This window comes from Rhea americana, unplaced genomic scaffold, assembly GCF_003343005.1.
Source record: "Rhea americana isolate MKP2758 unplaced genomic scaffold, rheAme1 scaffold_41, whole genome shotgun sequence".
Lineage (NCBI taxonomy): Eukaryota > Metazoa > Chordata > Aves > Rheiformes > Rheidae > Rhea > Rhea americana.
The window spans coordinates 211,102-232,617 of record NW_028186546.1 but is presented as its reverse complement, the minus strand read 5'-3'; the positions used below and the strand labels follow the sequence as shown (position 1 = coordinate 232,617).

The following is a 21,516-nucleotide window of genomic DNA, read 5'->3' as shown; positions in this document are numbered from 1 at the left end:
AAAGGGGGCACCCAAACATGAGTTACTACTGCCCAGAAACCAGCAGCCATGACAGCACAACCATAAACTGTAGACCTCCATTTCAGGGACTGCAGGAACCAGCTGGCACCAGGAGAGATGGTTGCTCTTCCAGAGGTCTCCAGCCTCACCTCCTCTCCACCCAACCCTTCCTATTAAGGCAATAAACCATCTCCAAAAAAACCCATTGTCCACCAGGAAACACRGGTAATGCTTCTGTCTTCATGAATGTCCACCTTCAGCTCACATCCCCTCCAGAATGGATTGTCCCATGCTGAGAGAGGGACTTGCATGGACAGAAGAAAACGTGTGAGAGGGGAGTGTCACTACTCACAACAGTGATGTTCAGCCACCTCCTAGTCCATCCCAAGCAGGAAGGAGGAAAAATCCTGGCCAAATTATTCCAAAACCCAAAGCTGCTTCTTTCCCCAACCCACTGTGTTGAACAGCAGATCCCTTATCTACAACCATGGCTTTTTATTTATCTTATTTTTCCCTTTGGCTACCTTGTTCCTGGAGGGAAGTCGCCCTTCCCCACACTCTTCTTCTTTTTCCAAAGGAAAAGGCTCTTGACAGGCATTCAGCAGGTTCAAATGTTTCCATCCTCCATCCCATGATGATGATGCCAGGAGGTCTCCAGGCCATGGGGGACCCCATGACAGCACTGCCAGCAGCAGGGACGCACCGGCCTTAAACACAACCCCCGAAACTCAGTGCTGTTGGGGAGGAGCRAGCGTCTGATCCAACCACACGTGCTTGGCCCCAACACACCCAGCTGAGAAGAGCCAACCAGGAAAAGCAGGTCTGGGGGGGATTCATCCTCCTCGCTGGACTTTCTGGGCTTTTGCCCCAGGTTTTGGTGCCTGTCAGCCAGCTGAAGCTATTCTGTGGCACATCCACTTGCTGTGAGGAATCAGCCTTTCCTGGGACATCTCTTCTTCCTCCAGGTTCTACAATGTTGTCATGAGGCATCCCCTGGGCTGGAGAGAGCACCCTGGGCAGAAGAGAAGAGCCACGGCTGGACCTGGTAACACCTTCCTCATCCATATCATGACCTCAGCCCAGGGCTCCCCCGTGCAGAGCACCACAGGAACAGCCCCAAAGGCCTCCAGCATCGATATCCAAACCCAAAACATTTTGTCCTTTGAGAGCCCTCAGTGGCTTCCATCATGCTGACAGCCCCAATAGAGAAAACACCTAAATCCTCACTCCTGGAGAGCAAGCTGGGCTACTGAGTGGGCTGGAGGCATCTCCTGGGTCTCCAAGTGCAGCAAATATCTCAGAAGACCATTTCACCCACCCCTCATCCTGTCCAAGCTGCCTCCTCCAAAGCAGGGTAGGGTTACATGCAGCTTCTTTGCTGTAACCTGCAATTTGAAGCATCTCCATTTCCCCCTCTCCCCGCCCCTGACTGCAGCTTTTCTGGAGAAGGCTGCTCCCTGTATGCCCAAACTGCAGCTGGTGGGAGCTTGAAAAGCCACCTTGAAGAAACTCGCATGTCCTATTGCCCCCAAGGGCAGCACCAGGAGGAACCTTGCCTCCATGTGTGGAAACCTCGCTAGATGCCAACGTCTTACCTCCATCCTGGGGCTGGGAGGGACAGTGGGATGGGCACAAACCTACAGGGAAAAGCAAGAAAGGAGTAAAAAAAAACAGCAAAAAGCAGAGCAAAGCTGCAATCCCCRGAAGGAAACCACTCAGCCTCCGAGTCCGCATCTTCCACCTTCCCATGAGAGCAGCCCACGGCCATGAAGGCTACAGCTTGGGGACATCCCCTTCTGCACCGGCGCAGAGACTTGCAAAATTACCTTAAAAGAAACAAAGTAAGTATTTATTTCCATAAAGAAAAAAAGAAAAGATTTTAAAGAAAGAAGTTATATACTCAGCATGTTTATACACTATGCTTAAAGACTATCGTGTTGGAGAGCCTCGCCTGAAGGTGTCTGCTCCAGATTTGCTGCTAGTTCAAGGACGTTCCTGTCCCTCCCGTGATGCCAAGAGTTGGCCACGGCTCCCATCTCTCCTCTGGGCTGCAGAGAAGATGAGGATGAGGTAGTGGAAATGTGGGGTGGGGGGAAAGATGTTGAGGACTCTTGGAAAAGCATTTGTTATTAGTCAGCGAGGCCGGAGCAGCTGTTTGTGTTGTCAGTGGAAGCTTCTGCTCGTGATCGCGGTGGCGTGGAGCCATAGATGTGTGACTCGTCCGTGTGTGACACCTTCTCTCGTTGTCCTCCCCTCTCCCCCACGAGGGTATGTAGACCCTGGYGGGACAGTGTCACACAAATTTGGTACTTATGGTACCCTGCACCCACTCCAAGACTGGACCGAGCTGTCTGCCTCCCAGACATTGGCCTTTCGCTCCAAAACAAAGCCAAACCTCCATCCTAGATAAAAGCAAATTTAAGCTGTATTTTGCCCCAAAAATCCAGCACAATGGAATAAGACCGTGAGCGATTTCCAAGCATTGAAGAAAAATGTTCTTTCTTCCCCGTTTTGCTCAGTATGAATCATGTGCCTGGCTGCCTAGCGAGGCAGCAGTGGGCTGCTGCAGTGCTCAGAGCTGGTGTTGCAGGGCGGATCCCTGGTGGTGCAGACTGAGGCTGGGACCAATTCGCCTGCTGGCCCAAAAGCACACTGGCACCAGTCCCAAGGGCAGGAAAGCTCACTAAGTGAGCAGAAAATGGTTTCCCCCATACACACACCTGGCTTATTTTTCTGCTGATTCAGAAAGCCAGCCTGGTCCATGCACCTCCATACCAGACTCTGGTCCAAGCAAGCCCATCCTTCAACAGACAAAGTCAACTTTTCCTCCAGCACCTGGGAAAAGGCCCTGCTCCAGTAGCACGAGTGCAGCACCACCACCRGCCGAGGCTGGTCCCTTCCTCCTGCTCAGCCAGGGTTGAAGGTGTCAGTTCAGAAAAAGGAGCCCAGGCAGCGCACACAGCTCTGACACAGTGATACAGGCTCAGCAACATGCAAGTGATGCCAGCAGCAATAAGGGCCCTGTATCTCCCCAGTTATCCTCCCCGGTGCCTCTTAATTGGCCCCGTTGTTMGTGGCAACGAGCTCATTAAGGGCGCTGTGTTTCTTCAGCTGAAATGTCATATTGATCGTTTCCCTGCCAGCTCCCAAGGAGAGCAGAGGCCAAGATGAGCTGCCGGGCAGTGTCCTTCCATCCAGAGTCCCAGGATGGCCCCGTCCCACTGGCGTGGTCGTAAGGGGATTGGAGTGGCCCGTAGAAACCTCCCTTCTGCCCAGATCCGGGTGTTCATCCAGTGCTGCCCTGTATCCATAGGATTCACTGCTCAGTCTGAGAGTTTCAGCCCAATTTTCTCTGGAAATGAGAGCAACACGCTCACACTCTGTGTATGGTCTCCTTCCCCAAGAACTTATAAACCTGCTGGGTGATTTTAGCCAAATTCAATGGTGAGGGAAGAGGCACAGGGATATCAAGTCCTCCAGAAGCAAYGTGAAATGGAGCATCTGAAGAGGGTGCTCATAGCAAAGGGTCTGCTGCAGCTAAGCTCAACCCCATACTGGACACCAGAGAAGCCACACCAGGGATTATCCATGACAATCCACACCGCGATGCCACATGCCCAGCCCAGAGGCAAGCGTTTGCCAAGAGATGGTTTCGCTCATGCTGTCGTGACGTCTGGCAGCACCCACTGCCGAAGCCACAAGGAGCCAGTGGAGACACTGGTTCCTACTGGGATGCTTCTTCTTGTGAGGTTTTGGGGACCAGTTTCTGATGGATGTGTTTTTCTCATGAGGTTGCCCAAAGCTTTTCATGGCCAATTTTAGCAGGATTTCCTTATTTCTTCAGTGTCAGTTGCCGGTCAAGGATTTCAAGAGGAACAACACCAGCAGAGGCAGGTTGGCGGCACGAGGCCGAATTCAGCCCGAAGCTTCGTTTCACCATCTGCTTTTCTCAAGACTTTGTTCTTAATCCATCACTCGCAAGCCCTGAGGGCCCAGGGGCATTTCTTGGGCTCRGGCTGACGTCCTGCACGTCGGGCAGGGGCAGGCATTGGAGAGGGGCTGAAGCGCAGCTGGTTTTCACATCTTTTGACMATTTTTCCCTAGCGTGGCCTGGAGCTGAGAGCCGTGGCAGCCTCCCTCCAGGGAGCATCAGACAGAGCGGATCAGGGATGGAATATTTCAAAGACAGAAAGAGAGACCCTGGACTCGGCCAGTCCAAAGTGTTTTCAAACCAGGCAGATGGCAAAAAAAAAAAAAAAAAAAAAAAGGAAAAAAGAACACCTCTTGTCGTGTGTCACAGTCCCAGCTGCCACCCAAGGCACGTGCAAGGCCACATCTGACTCACCTTCCTCGGCTCCTCCAAAAGGCTCCTAATCAGGTTAAAACAAACAAACAGAAGCTTGTTATTTTGGGCTAAAAACCCGCAGGTTCAGGCTGAGCGAAACCACCTGGGAATTCGTGCCGAGTAACGCTAATGAGGGGGTCGGACAGAAACGAGCCCCTTTGCTGTCCCTTCCCACCGCCAGGAGAAGACCTCCAGGATCCCCCCCCCCATCATACAGGGATATTCCCGATGCCTCGTGGAGCTTTCCCTATCAGCAAGGGGAGAGCGGGGGGAGGAAAAATGCTCCGAAGCGGTAAACMGAGGAGTTTTTCTGGCCCAGCCTAGGGCGCGATGGTCTGGGAGGGTGGTGGGATCGCTTCCAGCGAGCGCGAGGGAGCCCACGGCCGCCGGCCCACACTTGCTTAGAGATAATCAGAGGACGCACTCCCCGCAAAGAGATAGAGAAATAAATATATATATATATATATATACATATATATATACTCACCCCGAAATTGCAATCATTTCCCTAAAGCACTTCTTCTTCGTGGCGTTTCCTCCAGCTGCGCCCCGGCGAATGACCCCCGAGGCGCTCGCGCGGCGGCCCCGGCTGGCAGAAAGTTTGCCTTCTAAGTTATTTTTTTAACTCTATATAAATCTAGGTCTATTTTAGTCTTTTGCAGCGACGTGCCAGTGTCTGGAGAACCAAACCTCCCTCTTCCCCTCGTCCCCGTCGGTCGCTCCCGAGGGCCCGGGAGGCGCGCGGGGCCCCGGGTTGCGGCCGGCGGCGGGGACCAGCCGGGGCCCCCCCGGGAAGGCGCCGGGTCCCCGCGGGAGCCCCTCGTTTTAGCACTTTGGTTGGTACTATCACCTGTAGACGCACTTTGATGTTGTTGCTTTGAACCTTTGCCGAGTGTAAACAATGTGTATTTAAGAATTAAAAAAAAAAAAAAAAAAAACTGCAAAGAGCTATTTTGCGATTCTGCGTCAAATAAAAGACGCAGCTCCGGCCCGTGGGCTGTGCTAAATCCAGGCCACGTCCAGCTGCAGGGTCGACCCCGCGGGGTCGGTCGCTCCCCAGGACGCGGGATCGCCGGGGCCGAGCGCAGCGGGTGGACGCGGCCGCCTCCTGCTCCGCGGTCGCTCCCGCGCGAGGGGCTCCGGGTCCTTCGCTCCGTCTCGTCCAGCCGGGTTTCACGGACGCAGGCCCAGGCCCCGGGACGCTTCCCGTTCAGGCCTTGCCCGGGTTTCCCCTCCCCTCCGGTGCGAGTCCCAGCCCAGCTCTGCACGAGCATTGGGCAGCTCCAAGCTGGAAGACGCTGCAGGAAAGCCCCAAAGTGGGCTGGTGAGGGGTAAAAAAAAAAAATAATAAATAATAATACGGGTTTCAAACCCAAAGTGGGCTGAGAGACATGCAATTTGTCAGGGGCAGGAGCCCAAAGAGCCGGCCGTGTCGCCGGGAGCTACATTAAGAAGGCAGCGGCTGGATGTAGGTCAGCAGCCGTGGCGGCGGCATCGTCTCCAGGAGCAACCGGGGCTGGAGCCAAGGCCAAGGCGAGCTGCCGGGGCGGCAACCTGCAACCCTCGGGTTAGCACAGACACCTTGTTTCTCACCTTTCCGGCTGCTGGAAACATCCACGACGCTGGGGGAGGAAGAACCGCTCGCTTGCCCAGAGCCTTTCAAAGCGTCGCGGACCAGGCAGCGGGACTCAGCGAGGAAGCGGGAGCAGCGGGCTGCGAACTCCCTCCCTAGCGCATCCTGCTGTCAGCCCCTTTGCACACCTCGGGACGTGCCACCAGCTCTAGCTGTGGTGGCCACCGAGGCCGAGGTGCCCGAGTCCATCGGACGAGATGCGTGGCCGCACGGGGGAAGCACCGGGACGCCGTTACGCCTGCAGCAGAGGGCTCTTACTGCCTTTAGGCAGCCGTAGCTCGTAAGACGGAGCAGAAGCAACACGTCTTGCGGTGTAACAGGCCACCAACTTGTGGAATTAAGTGAGATCTCCAAGGGCTGAGAGCAAGTATCTGTTTTTTCTGCCCTCCTCCAGTAACGCTGTCTCATAGCTTACTGGTCTCACCTCCAGAGCGGCTGCCCAGTCCTAGAGCCGCTCTGTCTCCCTATATTCCCTAAAGAAAGTTTTCCAACAGAGAAGCCTCCAGCCACAAGTGCAAGGATCTGTTATTGAGACACCACCAGCCCCACATATCCCCTCCTCGTTATCCGRGACGGGGTCCAAGAGACCAGACAGCTCCGAACAACTCCAACAGCTCCCCTCAACTTCCATTAAACAGAAGCCCAGAGTCGAACAGCCTGCTAAGCAAAAGTGGGGGAAAAAAAGCCACTGAGCAACCACGAACAGCTCCAAGATATTAACAAGCACAGAAGTGATCTGTCCTGGAAGCACAGGACACCTCGGGTTGCTACGAGGCAGTCCCACTTCCCAGGGCAGTGCCTGATTTTCAAGGAGCAGAGACCATTTTAAGAAGTTCTCCAACCGTGACTTGGTTGCACCTGCGGAAGGGAAGCCAGCAGTAGAGAATACAAAAGAGCGACTTCGCCACTGAAACATTTTATTGTGTTTGAGCCTGGGTTCAAAACGCCCAGAAAAAAAAGAAAATTATAAATACAACCAAACCCCACACACGCTCCCTGCACTATCTGCCGGCGTTGAAGACTGCTCTGTTCAGCACAGCTTCCAAGCAGAAGGGCAAGAGACGAGCCTCAGGGGATCAGTGCTGTGTAGAAAATGTTGGGACAGGGCATCTCACAGGAGGTTCCTGCTACCAATGCCAAGACTTGATTCTAATTAAACAAGGCCAGTGGTTGCCTGTAAGCCCGCAAACGACCATACGGTAAACAGCCTCTTAATTAAGCCAGAGATCAATTCTTTTCCAATTTCCACGTTGGAGGAGAGCACCAGACCCTGTCCCAACACTGACTCAGAACCGGGGTCTCAGTGGTTGTGGGGTCTGCCTCGCCCCCGGCCCCGTCCRCCGGGCGGAGCGTCCACCGTGGAACGGGGATTCTTGATGGTTTCGTCTACGGACACGATGAGGCAGGCGGCCTCGGAGGCCGCTGTCAGCGCGTTGATGCGCACGATGGCCGGCTCCCACACGCAGGCCTCGAAGTTATCGGCGATGTCCTCGTTGTTCACGTCCACRCCATACCACATACCTCCCTGGCAGAAGAGAGGAGGGAAGATGTTCTAGTTATAGGGCAGAGGCATTATGGCCACGCAAACACGCTGGGAGAGGCAGATGGGAAGAATATGTGAGGGGAATGAGAAGCAGCTTTAGCTGTCTGCAAACAGCACCTTCCAAGCCTTGCAAACTCGGGGGTTCGCTCCATTTTACAAAGAAGCTGAAGAAGGCTTGAGGATTGATTTCCACCTCCCTGTGGTCTCCTCACCGCATCCACAGCTGCGCAGTCTCATGACCCAAGATACAACACTCATTTCAGAGCATCCTCCGTAAGAGCTTTAAGCCCAACACTGCTTACACTATCGTCTGCAAGGTGAAACGTGGCAGGCGTCACCCCACGACGCTGCAGCCACTTCTGACAGAAGAGACCCTAGCAGGAAAGCAGGGTGTAACCTCTAACTGCCTTAATGAGGACTTYGTGTGCATGCACGCACAGACTTCACAACACCTGACATGATCACAAGCAATGAGGAGCCTCAGTTTGCAGCTCATTTGAAAGACACATGGCTCAGCTGACTTTCATACTCTAATTACTTTAATGTTTAATATAGAAGCCTCCCTCCTGACAAATGATGCATTTTTAAGAGGCAAATCAAAAAAAAAAAAAAGTCATCCAACAGCTGTGATCAAAGGGAAAGCAATCATATCTCTTTTTAGAAACCTGCAGCAAGCCTGAACTGAATCTGAAAACCAAACACAGCATTTAATCAAAGAAAACACAAGGCTAACACGGGTTACAGCTGAATTAAACACCGAGTTAGTAAAGCTCTACAACTAGAAGCTATCAGCTCACCACAACAGCCCTCTGTCCAAAGGCCGGGACCCACCTGCGCGTGCTTGGCTCGGAGCTTGTTCAGTATGTTGGTGGCATCAAAGCCAGCGTTATCACATAGCTGGCGGGGAATGATCTCAAGGGCTTTAGCGTAAGCACCTATCAGCAGCTGCTGTTTGCCGGGAATGGTCCTGGAATAGTCCCGGAGGTATTTGGAAAGCTCCATCTCTATCGCACCACCACCAGCAACAACCGAGTCATTCTGAAAGACAAAGGGAAAACAGGCCATTAGGACTCCCCCTACGGCCGTGCCGCTGGTATCGGCGAAGCAGGAAAGCAGAGACGTGTCCTTTCTCATGAGTTCTTACACATTTTGGGTGACACAGACACACGAGGCCCAGGAGAGTCTGCAGCAGGGGCCGCTGAACCTCACTAGGCCTGCCTGCCAGCTTTGCTGGGAATTTCAGAAGCAGGTCAAGAACCTCGAGTAGCCTCTTAGCTCTTTTGGACTGTGTGCAAGACAGAAAGCAGTTGTCTGGGAATGCTGTATCAGGGAAGGGATGGCCAGCCACAGCCTCTCAAGTGCTGCATAGATTTCCCTCACTTACACAAAGCATCCAAAACTGAATATACTTGCAACACCCCTTAGCAGCCAAGTTCTGTTACCAGCTATTTTCTCCTCCTTATTTGCTTCAGCAGAGAGATCAGGATGTTCTTACTAAAAACAAAATAGTTCCTAAATTAAAAAAAAAAAAATCCCCACCCCCTCTGGGCACTCAGCCACAAAGCGCCTTTTACCATAAAATGCCACATTAACACATTATTATGCCTAACCCAAAAACACTCACAGTTACACAGCATCCAACACACAGGATCAGTAACTCCACAAGCATAACACACAGTTACACTCGGCCCTTGGAGAACGCAACCTTGTTATCCAAAACTACTGAACAGCTACTTCGTGCACCCAAAAGATACCGTCACTCTTTAAAATGAGGGCGTTCACGGTACACACCACCACCCAGCAAGGGCACATAAGTTATGACTGTGCTAAAGAAGACAACATCAGGCATGTCTGGAGAGCAGCTGGCTTTAAAGAGACAATGCTACTTCGGCCAAGGAAGAGCACATGAATTTATCAGTTGGACACTGCCCTTCTGGGCACTCCACACACTGAGAAGCCAGGGTATCTCCAAGAGAGACATCAGATACTGATGTGCAATAATATTGCTGCAATGACTTACATCTGTGCCATGTCCAGCCAAGAACCCCAACAGCAGGCCAACACAGCTGGGCAATTAACTCTAGTGGTCCTTACCTTGATTGCTCTCCTGACTATCATGATGGCATCATGCAGGGACCGTTCAGTCTCTTCCATGAACTGCTCTGCACCCCCTCGCAGGATTATCGTGCAAGTCTTTGCCTTTGGGCAGCCTGTGAAGAAGTTGTACCTGCCAATGGCACAACAGAAGAGGGGTCAAGGTGACTGGGAGGCTGTGCTGCTTCTGAACATGCTTTGCAGTATGGAAATAGAGAGATTCTTTGCAAACCAGATGCATGAATGCACTGTTTCATCCTGTACAGCAACTCTATCAGATCTTAAAGTCAAGAATGTGCTCAGCCAGGTAATGTACAAGTGAAATACAAGTTGATCCAGGAAAAATTAGGGTTTTTTCTGCTTATAAGGCTTTACACTAAACCAGTGCTCTCATTTTCACTTAGCAGGAATACAGCAGATGTTAGGAGATGGCTCCAAAAAGGATTTCTCTTTCAGCAACATGGAGGAACCCCATTATACAGTACAGTAAAGCTTCATTTGCACCGATAATAAAGTTTCACTGCAGGATATTAGTCAAATGCCAGGAACACCTTTTGGGGTTGACTAGATCATGAATGAAATTCTACAAGGCACTGGGGAATAAATAAATTAAAGCACACATGAGAAATAAGATTCAAATGAAAGTTTGCTTCTGTTTACAAACATGGAGGGCACACGAGCAATACTGCAGTCTTGTGCAAGCCATCACCTTGAAATGCTCAAACCTGCTAGCACTTAGATCCTGACTTTCTAGCAGGTGACCTTTCAAACTAACATTAGAGTGCTTACAGAGGACTGAAGGTTCACAGCTACAGTGTATTTACCTATCTCCTCCAATCTGAGCCTCCTCAAACACTTCACATCGGCCTAGCACATCATCYGACAGGGCATTGACACTAGTCTGGATGGAACCGCCACAGGCCTGCACAGAAAGATAAAACAGAGCTTTACYGACACTCGCAAACCAGACAGATTTGCCTAGCAGGCTCCCAATCCGCAGAGACGGTCCAGCCTTTTAGCTGATGCAAAAATCACACTGCAGGCCATGTTCAGGGGAGGGGGAGAAAAGAAGGAAAAACAAACCAAAAACAAACAGAAAAAAACCACACTTGTACCTTCCTCCCATCTCAGGCACCTAGGCAGGCTAGCAACATCAGAAACAATCCTTGAGAACAAAGTAAGATTATGCCTCTAAGTGCTGAGTCACAGCTCTACAGAATCCAGTGGCTACACAAAGAAAGCTTACGAAAAAAAAAAAAAAATCACCCGAGAGAATAGGTAAGAACTAGGGAAAATAAGCCCAAATGTACAGTCCTCTAAATATATTATAACATTATAGAGCCATAAAAGCAGCACAGATGCAATTAGATTTTGATTCCTCATTTCACCAAGGAGCGGCTCTGTCAGTACACAGGAACTTAATAACTGCATTGCCAAAAGAAGAACCCCTCCCCCCCCCCAAAAAAAAACACACATATGTAACTTTTAAACTTTCATATTTTATGAATTTTTTACATAAAGAACTGTGTTCAGTCACCAACTGTTGTCCTGTTTTGGGAATGATCTGATCAGCCTGGTACCATTCAAGATGAATCTAAAACTCTTTATTCAAAAAAACAAAGTGGCTCACCATCATAGTTCTCTTGAGATCTTCTTCCGGAACACGACCAGCACAAAACATGTCTCTGTCTGCAAAGTACTGAGTAGCCACATCACCAATAGGAAGTTTGGACAGGACAACTTTGGCTCCTGACTTGTGGATTTTGTCTAGTTTGTCATATAAGATGTTCCATTCGGCATCCACAATGGCCTGGTAATCCTAGCAAGGCCAAGAGAGAAACGTACTCACGTTACAAAGGATTGCAGACGCCACACCACAGTGCCTGCAAAGGCAGAGCTCTTCTAAAACAAAGGCAGCGGTRACGCTGTGCCATGCAGCGCTGGCAGACAACTGCTTCCAATACTCATAGCCAATTTTAGGTCACTCTATTTCMTAACAAAGAACCAAGTCTGTTAAAATGCTTCCAGCAGCTACATCGAGTAGATAAAGGGGCTAGATGAACTGACAGAAAGGCAGTGACAGCTCAGAAGAGAGGTAATAAGAGAAGAGAAATGATTATGCCAATGTCCGAGAAGAGCTTACAGAAACCGTGCCTAGATGCTACAGTGGAGGAACAGCATCTATCACAAAGAAAAAATAAAAATATCGAGCAATCTCACGCTTTTCCAATAAGCCATGCACACAAGCCAGCTGAATTCTAGCTGTCAGTGAAACAGCCACAGCTGCCTGCAAAAGCTTTCAGTAGCATACAGCAAAGCTACACAATTAGTTACAACAGAAGAAAAGTCCATCATGTTCACCAGGGCAGAGCGAAGAACTTCACAGAAACAACTACTGAGRTCACAGCAAGACCCGAGACCCCAAAGCAAAGCACCTGGGAATCTTTAGGCACCACAGTTACTGTGGGAGCCAAACACAGGCAGCATCATGACACTGGGAATTTCAGATTCTCTTCCCTMATACTACTTAAGAAAGAGGGCAGTAGAGTGACCACGATTTCAGAAAGGTATTTTAACAAGATGAAAGGAGAACTAGTGTCTGAATGGCTATCTTGTTTGCTTAAATAAGCACAGGATTAACATTTCATCAGCATTTAAAGCACTACTTAGTAGGATTTCCCTGGGAGGCCACTTACTGGGCGTAATGAAGTCACCATTTGACTATCACCATTGCTCACAATTTATCCTGGCATGACGACAGTGCAGAACCATGCCCTAAACCTGCTGCACCTGCACTGTAATGCAAAGTGTTACTGGCTAGCCTGAGGGAAGAATGTATAACCCAGCAGGCAGTTTCAGGAGGGAAGGATGTGCAAATGAGCAGACAACTGACTCCCTGGTGACATTTATTCCCCTGGCTCTCAAGCAGTCATCACATCTTGTGGGCATAGGAAACTGGAATGGGCACAGCATCAGGACACCACTGAAGACTGACAACCAAGATGGGGCAAGGAGGATTCCAATCAAGGGAAAGTATCACYCTAGAAGTACCTAACCAGCTCTCCAACCCACCATAAGAGAGACCCAGAGCAAAAGGAGTTAGACAGGAATCCTGCTGCCCTCCAGAACAGCAGGACACACTTCCTTCCACTGCAGGTCTTAGAGGCTGTCAGCAAGCAGCACAGTAGACAAGCTGCTGTTTATAGCTCCAAGCTCCTTTTGGTTCTCACCTCCACTGTGTTTACTCTGACTTCGGCGTTGTCCTTCTCAGCTTTGAGCTCCAGCTCCACATTCAGCAGGGCGATCTTGGGAGACTGGTACTTCTTGGGTTGCATTTCAAACCCAGCATATGAGAACGTCTTCTTGAAGGCGACTCCAGCCACCAGCTGAGAATCCTTCAAAACAGGGATTTGCATTAAGCTCAGTCACCTCAGGTTTCTTCAACAGCGTTAATAACTCCCACAGGAGACTCCCTGGTTCAGAGTCCTCATTTACAAAGCACTGTGCTATTTACTCACCAAGAGCTGTCTTTTTTGATTAACCCACTTTAGAAGAAAATAAGCAGCAAACATCCTTTCCTCTGTTCACAATACCAGCCTCTCKTTTCCTTTCTACCCCTCAGAACACTGCAGTGAAAGATGCTATACACAATCTCAAGATCAAGGCATGAAACCATCTGTTCTCTCTGTCTTTCCCATTTCTGCCTTTGAAGATGGATATTTCTCATCCACAGCCTTTTTTTTTGCCCTGGTTTGTTTTACAGACTTCATCACCATCCCTGGGAAGTCTCCTGCAGCAGACCTGCCGTGCTCAACACTGCCCCCTAACRTGAACTTACTGATTTTGTGGCTGGGAGAGAAATTGCATCCGTATTTCTGATCTCACAAGCTCTGCCAGGCCAGCTAAGCCTAGAGAAGTAGCTGTAGTTTGACCCCCATCAGCTAGGAAAAGCACAGACTTTCTCTAGCTGATAGCGTGAGATGACCCTGCATCTATAAGCCAGCCCTAAAAAGCAGTATGCTAGATTTACCCCATCCGGATAATGCTCTCCAAGTCCTTACAGACAAGCTCTCTGTAACTGCTAAAGGCTGAACACAAGGACAAAACCACGAGGACAACAGCTTTCATCTAGGATGGGAGACACCTCCCTCCACAAGGGGACAGTTCCTGCAAGCCTCAAAGTACCAACAGGCCCAGACTCTACAGGAGAAAGAAAGAAAACAAAAACAAACAAAAAAAAAAACACACAACACACACACACATGCTGAAACATTCCAACATTTCTAGTTCACTAAATCACTTGTCTGGACAAGATAATGGCATAATTACAATGCCTCTTCTCAACGAAAATGCTTGTCTGAAGTGTTTACAAATAGCAACAGCCACAGAATAATAATTCTGTGAGGTACTATGGCAGCCTTGCTTTTTTAGCAGAAACATGCCCRGCAATCAGCCAAACCTACAAACCTAAACAGGATACAGGCAAGAGAGAGAATGGACACACCAGCTCTACCACAGCCCCAAAGCAACTTCCTACCAAACACCTGCATGCAGTCCTCCGTATGACAGGTATTCTGGTATTACAGCAATAAACCACTTAGTCCATCCATCCTGCCCACCACCTTAACTCCTTCGTAATATGTCCTTTGCAGTTTTCCCAGCCCTGTGCTCATGAGTAAGACCATACAGTTCTGCTTCCAGAAGTAACAAAGAGTCCCTACCAACTAACATCAGAACTATTTCACTATTTGCACAGATAAAAATGGAAGTTGCATCAGTAACAACATCCAGTCCAGAGGGCAGAAATATATAATGTGTGTGGCTCAAAAAAAAAAGCAATAAAAAAAAAATCCTCCATCTACAGAAAAATAAAATCCAGCCCTATCTACTTTTCCTCTTTTCAACAGCTTTCTTTTCCCTTGGTAATTTTCTAACAAACATTATCATGTTGGGCTGCACTTCTGCTAGTGTCAACCCACAAAGGAGCTATAATGGATTCTCCTATSCCTTCAAGACAGGCTCCAGCGAAACTTACTTCCAGAGCACCTCCTTGCACCTTCTTTATTCCAATCATTTTGAGTTGTAACAAGTCATCTAACATCATGACAGCATCTACAACCATCTTGGAAAAAAACTCCTTGCTCTGGGATATCAGCTTGGAGCTCAAGGCTGTGGCCGCACACTTCTCCAGCAGGCTTCTCTGCTCACTGTGAAAAGGGAGAGGAGGAAAAAAGAAAGAAAGAAAGGTCTTGCTCACATGACAATTCTTTTTACAAGCTCATAAAACGTTGTGTACAATATGATTAACTGACTCTCTGATGCAAGGATCAGTCTTTGTTAGTGGGAAAAGCAAGGCACGCAGAAGTCAAACCCAGACTGTCAGAGCAAACTTTCCCATTTTAGAGACTGAACATCAGACTAGCACTGATGAGGTCGGTTGGCTTTTAGACATCACAGACCGACCAACACAGCAAGGCTCAGCATCCACATCTTCATTCAAAGGCARTAAGAAGTTTGGAATGCCTCTAAAGGTGACATATTCTCTAAAATGGTAACTCATGTCATGACAAAGCRGGTGAGAATCAGAACCAGGACAGCTGGCAGTGGGACCTGGATCCCACTCCTAGGCTCTACCACCAGAGTCACTACCCTGGTTACTGTTACCATGAGAACTACTGTATTCTGCTTTGTAAGACAGTACAAAAAATAAATCATTATGGCTCATTTGGGACTGCCACGTAGTTCAACTTGAATTTTCACTAGAGATATTAGTAGGGTCAGACAAAGAAGACAAGAGCTTAAAATGTAGGGAGAAACACTCTGGTATTTTCATCTCATTTCAACAGATGAATTCATTATTGCTATTAGCTATCTAACTTCATGTACTCAACTGAGCTACAAAGTGATCCGACTTCCTGATCTGATTTCCAGAACACTGCCAAGCACTTAACACTGCCACTGATTTCAGCAGAAACTGCAAGTTTCCACCATCACTGGGAAAAAAAGAAATCAGGCCACTTATTTTGGTACCTCATTTCCTCCATGTGCACTGGCAAACACTGGCCTACATATTTCACTGAAGTGGCAGCCAAAGAAAGAACACAGCATCTTCCCAGGAGGGGCAACAAATTCCAGAAGTCAAAGAAAAACCCTGATACAGGGCCACAGCTGCTCTCCCGACCTAGAGTCCTCAACCTGAGCCATATCAGAGGTTGGAAACACTTTCACAGCAAAGAAATGAAGCCCGTCTACCCACACAGCCACAGACCCAGAYAGGAGCTTACTCTTTATCTTCCTTCTTCACTGTAACAGCAATGTCTTTGATCTTGTTTACAGCCTGTCAAAACACAAGCCAACAGCTGGATTAATGACTCAGTTTTAAATCGATCAGATCCCAACTTTTCATTTTGTATTTTACCTTATCTTTTACTCACAACTTGAAGCATTTAAGTTATTCCACTGCTTCCAGTACAGCAATTGTTAAAACAAAATCAACAGAACACCYACCACACACACATGCACTTTAGCAAACACACAAGACTCAAAAAGGCTCAAATCAGCTCTGCTGCTTTCTGCAGAGATCTGGGGGACCAGATCTACAGACATACAAGATAACCAGAAGCAGCAGCTGGTACAGTCCAAACACATTTACATGCAACCACTGCTCTTATTAAAGCAAAAATCCCATGGGCTCCAACTGTTGTAATGTTTTCTCATTCACACARCACTACATTAAGAGTATTCTTCTCTTTCATACCATAAAAAAAAAAAAATTAACAACCTCAGATTGGATTCTGAAGTGTTGCCTTTGCATATTTAAGAGTCTTCTCACTCAGGTCTCTCATGTGCAGTAAGGCATTATAACCAAGACTAAGAAAAAGGCTATTAAGGGAGATAACCTCCAGAAGAGGTTCCAGCTTAATGGGACTGATGTGCTTTAGCAGACATAAGGTTTACCAAGGAGTAACAAAGATCAGCAGAAAGGGAAATTAATTTTTCCACCTATCCATTCTTCCTTGGAGAAGGGAAAAAAAAAAAAAAAAAAAAAAAAAAAAAAAAAAAAAAAAAAAAAAAAAAAAAAAAAANAAAAAAAAAAAAAAAAAAAAAAAAAAAAAAAAAAAAAAAAAAAAAAAAAAAAAAAAAAAAGAAAAAAACACATACCACAGCGTTCAGGAGGTATGCTGGTAATAACAGCTTGCTAACACCAAAGTAGTCAAGTGATGTTTGCAGCAGTACACCAACAGACTGTTACTGCCACCCTTTCCCTCCCACCCTACCTCAGAAACAATTTTTTCCTGGAAGTAACATTGTATTCTCCTCTGCTGGTACAGAACTGCTCTCCTCAGACCTTCTCACTGCACCCAACACACCTCTCAACTCTGAAGGGTCAGGAGAGCCCTCTCTCCTCTACGAGCCGCGTTTCCTTACCAGCTGCGTTGCAGTCCGGAAGGCACGGATGATGATTTGAGGATGAAGGCCTTCCTCCACGTAGGGCTTCACCTGTTTCAGGAACTCAGCAGCAAGCAGAGTTACGGATGTGGTACCATCACCAACCTGCACAGACATGAAACACTCTGCGCCACTGGTACACCGCAAAAGTGCTGTGATAACAGCTTCAAAAAACACACAAGGGCTTCCATAAGAAATCAAATTTCATGACTTTCTCTGCTCACATACTTGCAGCTGCATTCTTTAGTGGTTAAGAAATGATGGGGTTCATACTACGTCCCTTTCATCCGTCATCTACATTCAAGAAATGTGAACTTTACAGGTTCGAAACTTCCTAACTCCCTTATCAAATCTATTTGAAACAGCTTAAAAGATCTGAAAATTAATGAGGTGAAAGCACTTTTAAAAAAATAAAATAAAACTAAAAAAACAGGCTAAACACAGGCACTCCACAAGGTCTCCCCCCACCACTGGCATAAAGGGCACACCACCATCAACAAGAGCAAGGCTGCTGCTGCACTCTACACCTCTGAGTACAGCTAGATTACCCTCCTACCTCTGCATCCTGGGATTTGGCAATGTCCACTAATGTTTTTGCAGCTGGATGGACAACATCGAGGAGCTTCAGGATAGTGGCACCATCATTAGATATAGTGGCTTTGCCTGCAATTTAGAAAAGTAAGTCACGCTCAACAGTTCTTGAATAAAGCCCTGACCCACTGGAAAAGGGCAAACCCAGAACGCAAGGAAGCTTTCCAGGCTTCAGTGAGATTTTAAGTAACACAACAGTAATTTCGGACCTGTCAGCCTAACTGTACTTCTCTGTTTTGCCTTGCAGGTCAACTGCAGCGCCAAGCTTTTAATAGGCTAGAACATTTCCCTGATCGAGCCCTGATCCAGCAACTCCACGTGAGTTTTGTCATGCTTCAACCACCACGGGCTCTCATCCCAAACTGCCACTTAGAAGTCTTATTTTCTTCAGCCAAAATAGTGTTTTTTCCCTGTGTGATTTAGAAAACAATAACTGCAATATTTTAAACACATTCCTACATTTAGAAAGATACAAAACTGCTAACCAGATGAAAAGGAAAGTAAAGGGCCATCTCCATGGAGAGGAGCCCAGAACAGCTGTTTCACAGAAGGGCTCTAAGAAGGATCTTTCATTGCATTAGCAGTGTCTTTTTACTCCACTTTTGGAGCAGATCAAGTGAAGTCTAAGTTCATATTCATATTCGTAACACTGGCTTTACATTCACCTCCTTTTATTTCTCAATAGCCTCCCTATACAGATTAGAATATTGGGGGGGGGTTAATCTAACACTTGACAGAAAAATGCTAGAAATCAACAGGATTGAAGTAAGCTAAAAAAAAAATCAGTGATCCWTTTTAAAATAAATAATTACTTTTACTAGTAAGACCTGCAATACAAGGAAAATTCTAACACAACAGTAATAAAATGCAAGAAATTAGTTTGGTGACTTAATACAATCCTTTTCAGAGTGGGCTGGCAATCATCCCCAGGTTATACAAAAACATCAACTCACTAACCTCCACTGACCTCACACTCAGTCTACCAAGAGCTGAGTAACTCCACACATGTTATAAGCCTCATCTTAAAACAAACCTAGAAAGAGACAGATGGTCAAGGATACCCGAGGACCAGGTTCAAAACACCCTTTCTCCTTTCTGGCGCAGACTTTCAAACATGCTAACCCTAGATCTATCTAACATCACACAGAGGAATCCAGCTACCTTTACCCAGTCTTGTAGGTAACTGACAGGCATTTCCTCAAGTAGCTCTGTCCATTTTTCTTCATTACTGTGGCTGGAGTCTAGGTTTTAAACCGAACATTGACACAGAAGCTGAACTTCTGTATTATGAGAGTTGAGACTAGCATGGGGCAAGGAAGTTGAAGTCTGTGTAAATGCAAATGCTAGTTGAATTAGTATGAAGATATAAAGCAAGTTACATTACAGAACTCCCATTAACAGGAGGAGGTCCAAGTCAGCTTGTCTGCATTGTGCACACTTTAGCCTCTAGCTGTAAAATACRCATGCTGGCAGTGTGCTTTACACTTAGATATTATTTCTAAGTCATGTTTCAACATAGCCATGAAAGTCCATCATCCAGCACTTACCTCTGTCGTCCACAATGAGCTTGTCCATGCCCCTGGGTCCAAGGGTAGTACGGACAGCCTCTGCGATAACCTGGCAGGCATTGATGTTACTGACGAGCTGGGGAATTCCCTGCGAGGTGTCCGTGCCCTCCTTCAGCAGGATAACTGGTGTTGGCTGAAGAGACAAACCACAGCAGAGCTATAAATTCAATCTCAACAGTCTGCAAAGAGCCCAGCACTAACGCTGCACACGGTCCAGCAAGTTACCATTATGCAGAAAGGCATTTTTCCCTTATGCAAGAAACTAGCTACATAACAGATCCCTCACTTCCAAGACCAAAAACTACAGTCTCCTTAAAAGCCTTATGGCAAAAACAAAGCAAAACAAAAAAAACCCAAAAGTCCCAACCTCTAAACATCTTGCTTTACTGAGCCTACTAACTTAACTAGAGCTTCAAAGCAAGACTGTCTACTGGAAGACCTGAGACAGAAGGCCACAGGCTGGCACTGTTGCACAAATTTCTCATTTGAACACTCTAAAAGTTTATTTCCAATTCTGAATCATTCCATGTTTAAGTTTTATCTTGGCTAAACTCCTGCACCTTCACAGAGGAAATTTATTAGAGCATTTCTCAATGACAGGTTGAAGGTTCACCTTTGCATAGAAAGTGTTACGCACATAATCAAACTGCTTTCTGTCACCCACTGCTCCAAGGCAAAGCTTCACTTGCTGCTATAACATAATTGGAATTTATCCAACTGCTTCTGTTTTATATGCCCTGGGACTGTCTTGTAACTGTCCACAAAACAACTGGGCTTCTTTCACTATCATATAGCTCAGGGAGTGTCTAACTGCTGTGCTGCACTGCATCTCTACGCTATAAAAGGCAGTATGTATAATAATTAAAGGCAGCAGGGAACTGCACAAGTGCTAAACCCAGATCAGCTACTTCAGTCTCTGTCTCCTACTCAAGTCTTCTAAGAAGTTCAGCAGGACAGGCACAAGAGTCCTTTCTCTATTAGCTCTAAGATCACAGTCCAAGCTACCCCAAGGATGCCCACTCACAGAGGAAACAGGGCAGATGAACTCAAGTGATTACACCTGCGCGACAGTAAACTGTGTTGGACACAGCTTAGCAACACAGGCAGAGCCCAGAAGATTTCGAGTACCACAGCAAACAGCTTTTCGCTGTGCTGCAAGAGTGCATCAACCCCTTTCAGATTTCTGGAGAACAGACCAAACGCACCTTAAAGCTCAAAACCCAAACGAAGGCAAAGCTTTTAGGCACGCAGCTTGTAACAACCGCCCGCAGACGAAGAGCAAAGCCGCACGACGACTGCTGCGCTGAGGCGCGACAAGGGTTTGAGGGGCGAGCGGAGGACGGGTGCGAGCGGCGCCGCCAGAGCTATCTAAGTCTGGAAAGATCTCGAGAAAGCACCGCGTCTTCCCACCCCGGTCACAGCCGCGGCCTGCACGCAGCAGACAGGACTGAGCCCAAGGGAGAGCCAGGCGCGGCAGCACCGCGGTGGGGGGGAGGGCAGTGGGGCCAGCGGGGGGTCCCAGTGCGCCCCGCAGCTGGGAGACCGAGCCGAGGCCCCGCGCTGGGGCTCCGGGGCGCCACGTCCCGCCCGCTCGGGTTAACAACCCGCGGTGCGAGCCGCCGGCGCGGGCCCCCAGGGCAGGGACGCCACCCTCCCCCCCCCCAGGCGCAGCGGGACTACACCTCCCGGCACGCCCCGCGCGCCCGCTCCCTTCCAGCCGCTGCGCCCGCCGCGCAAGGCCTCACGGGAGCTGTAGTCCCACTACGGGCACCCGGCTTGTCGCCTCACGGCCGCCCGCCGCCGCCGCCGCGAGCCCCGGCGACAGCGCCGCCCCCGCTACAACCCCCGCCAGCAACGGCCCCCGGMGGCGGCCCAGGAGGCCGCTCCCGGGCGGAGGGGCGAGGATGGCGGCGGATGAGGCGGCCGCCACTCACCATCATCTTTGCGGCTCCCCCGGCGCAGTCTGTTCCCGCTCCCGCAATGCACCGCGCCCGCCCAGAAGCTTCCCGATCGGCGGGAGGGGAAGAGAGCGTTGCTAGGTAACCGCTTCCGGCCGCGCTCTATGGTTGGGCCAGAGGCAGAGCCTCCCCGGCGAACTCCCTTCATTCGAGAGAAACCATAGAGAGGCAGTGACGTGCAGCGGCCTGCAGCGGTCTGGGCTCACTATTTGGCAGGGAGGCGAGCGGGCACACAATCTGGCAGGCGTAAGGCCGCCCTATGGAGCTTTATTCGGCAGGGCAGAAAGAACCGAACGGGCTCACAATGTGGCGGGGCGCCCGGCTCGGGGCGGGGG

The 21,516-nt window shown here is 48.7% G+C and overlaps 1 protein-coding gene across 1 annotated transcript; it reads right to left on the bottom strand.

Annotated features, from left to right (window-relative positions):
• Positions 1 to 6,878: 6,878 nt before the first annotated feature.
• On the bottom strand, positions 6,879 to 21,259 carry CCT7 (chaperonin containing TCP1 subunit 7). The gene is made up of 12 exons (XM_085314628.1): positions 21,158 to 21,259; positions 19,203 to 19,356; positions 17,621 to 17,727; positions 17,044 to 17,169; positions 15,900 to 15,952; positions 14,651 to 14,822; positions 12,846 to 13,010; positions 11,246 to 11,434; positions 10,440 to 10,537; positions 9,616 to 9,748; positions 8,353 to 8,559; positions 6,879 to 7,503 (listed from the first exon to the last, which is right to left on the bottom strand). Exons 1-12 carry the CDS (start codon positions 21,161 to 21,163, stop codon positions 7,279 to 7,281), a joined length of 1,635 nt encoding a protein of 544 aa, XP_085170754.1. The 5' UTR covers positions 21,164 to 21,259; the 3' UTR covers positions 6,879 to 7,278.
• Between the last annotated feature and the right edge of the window lie 257 nt (positions 21,260 to 21,516).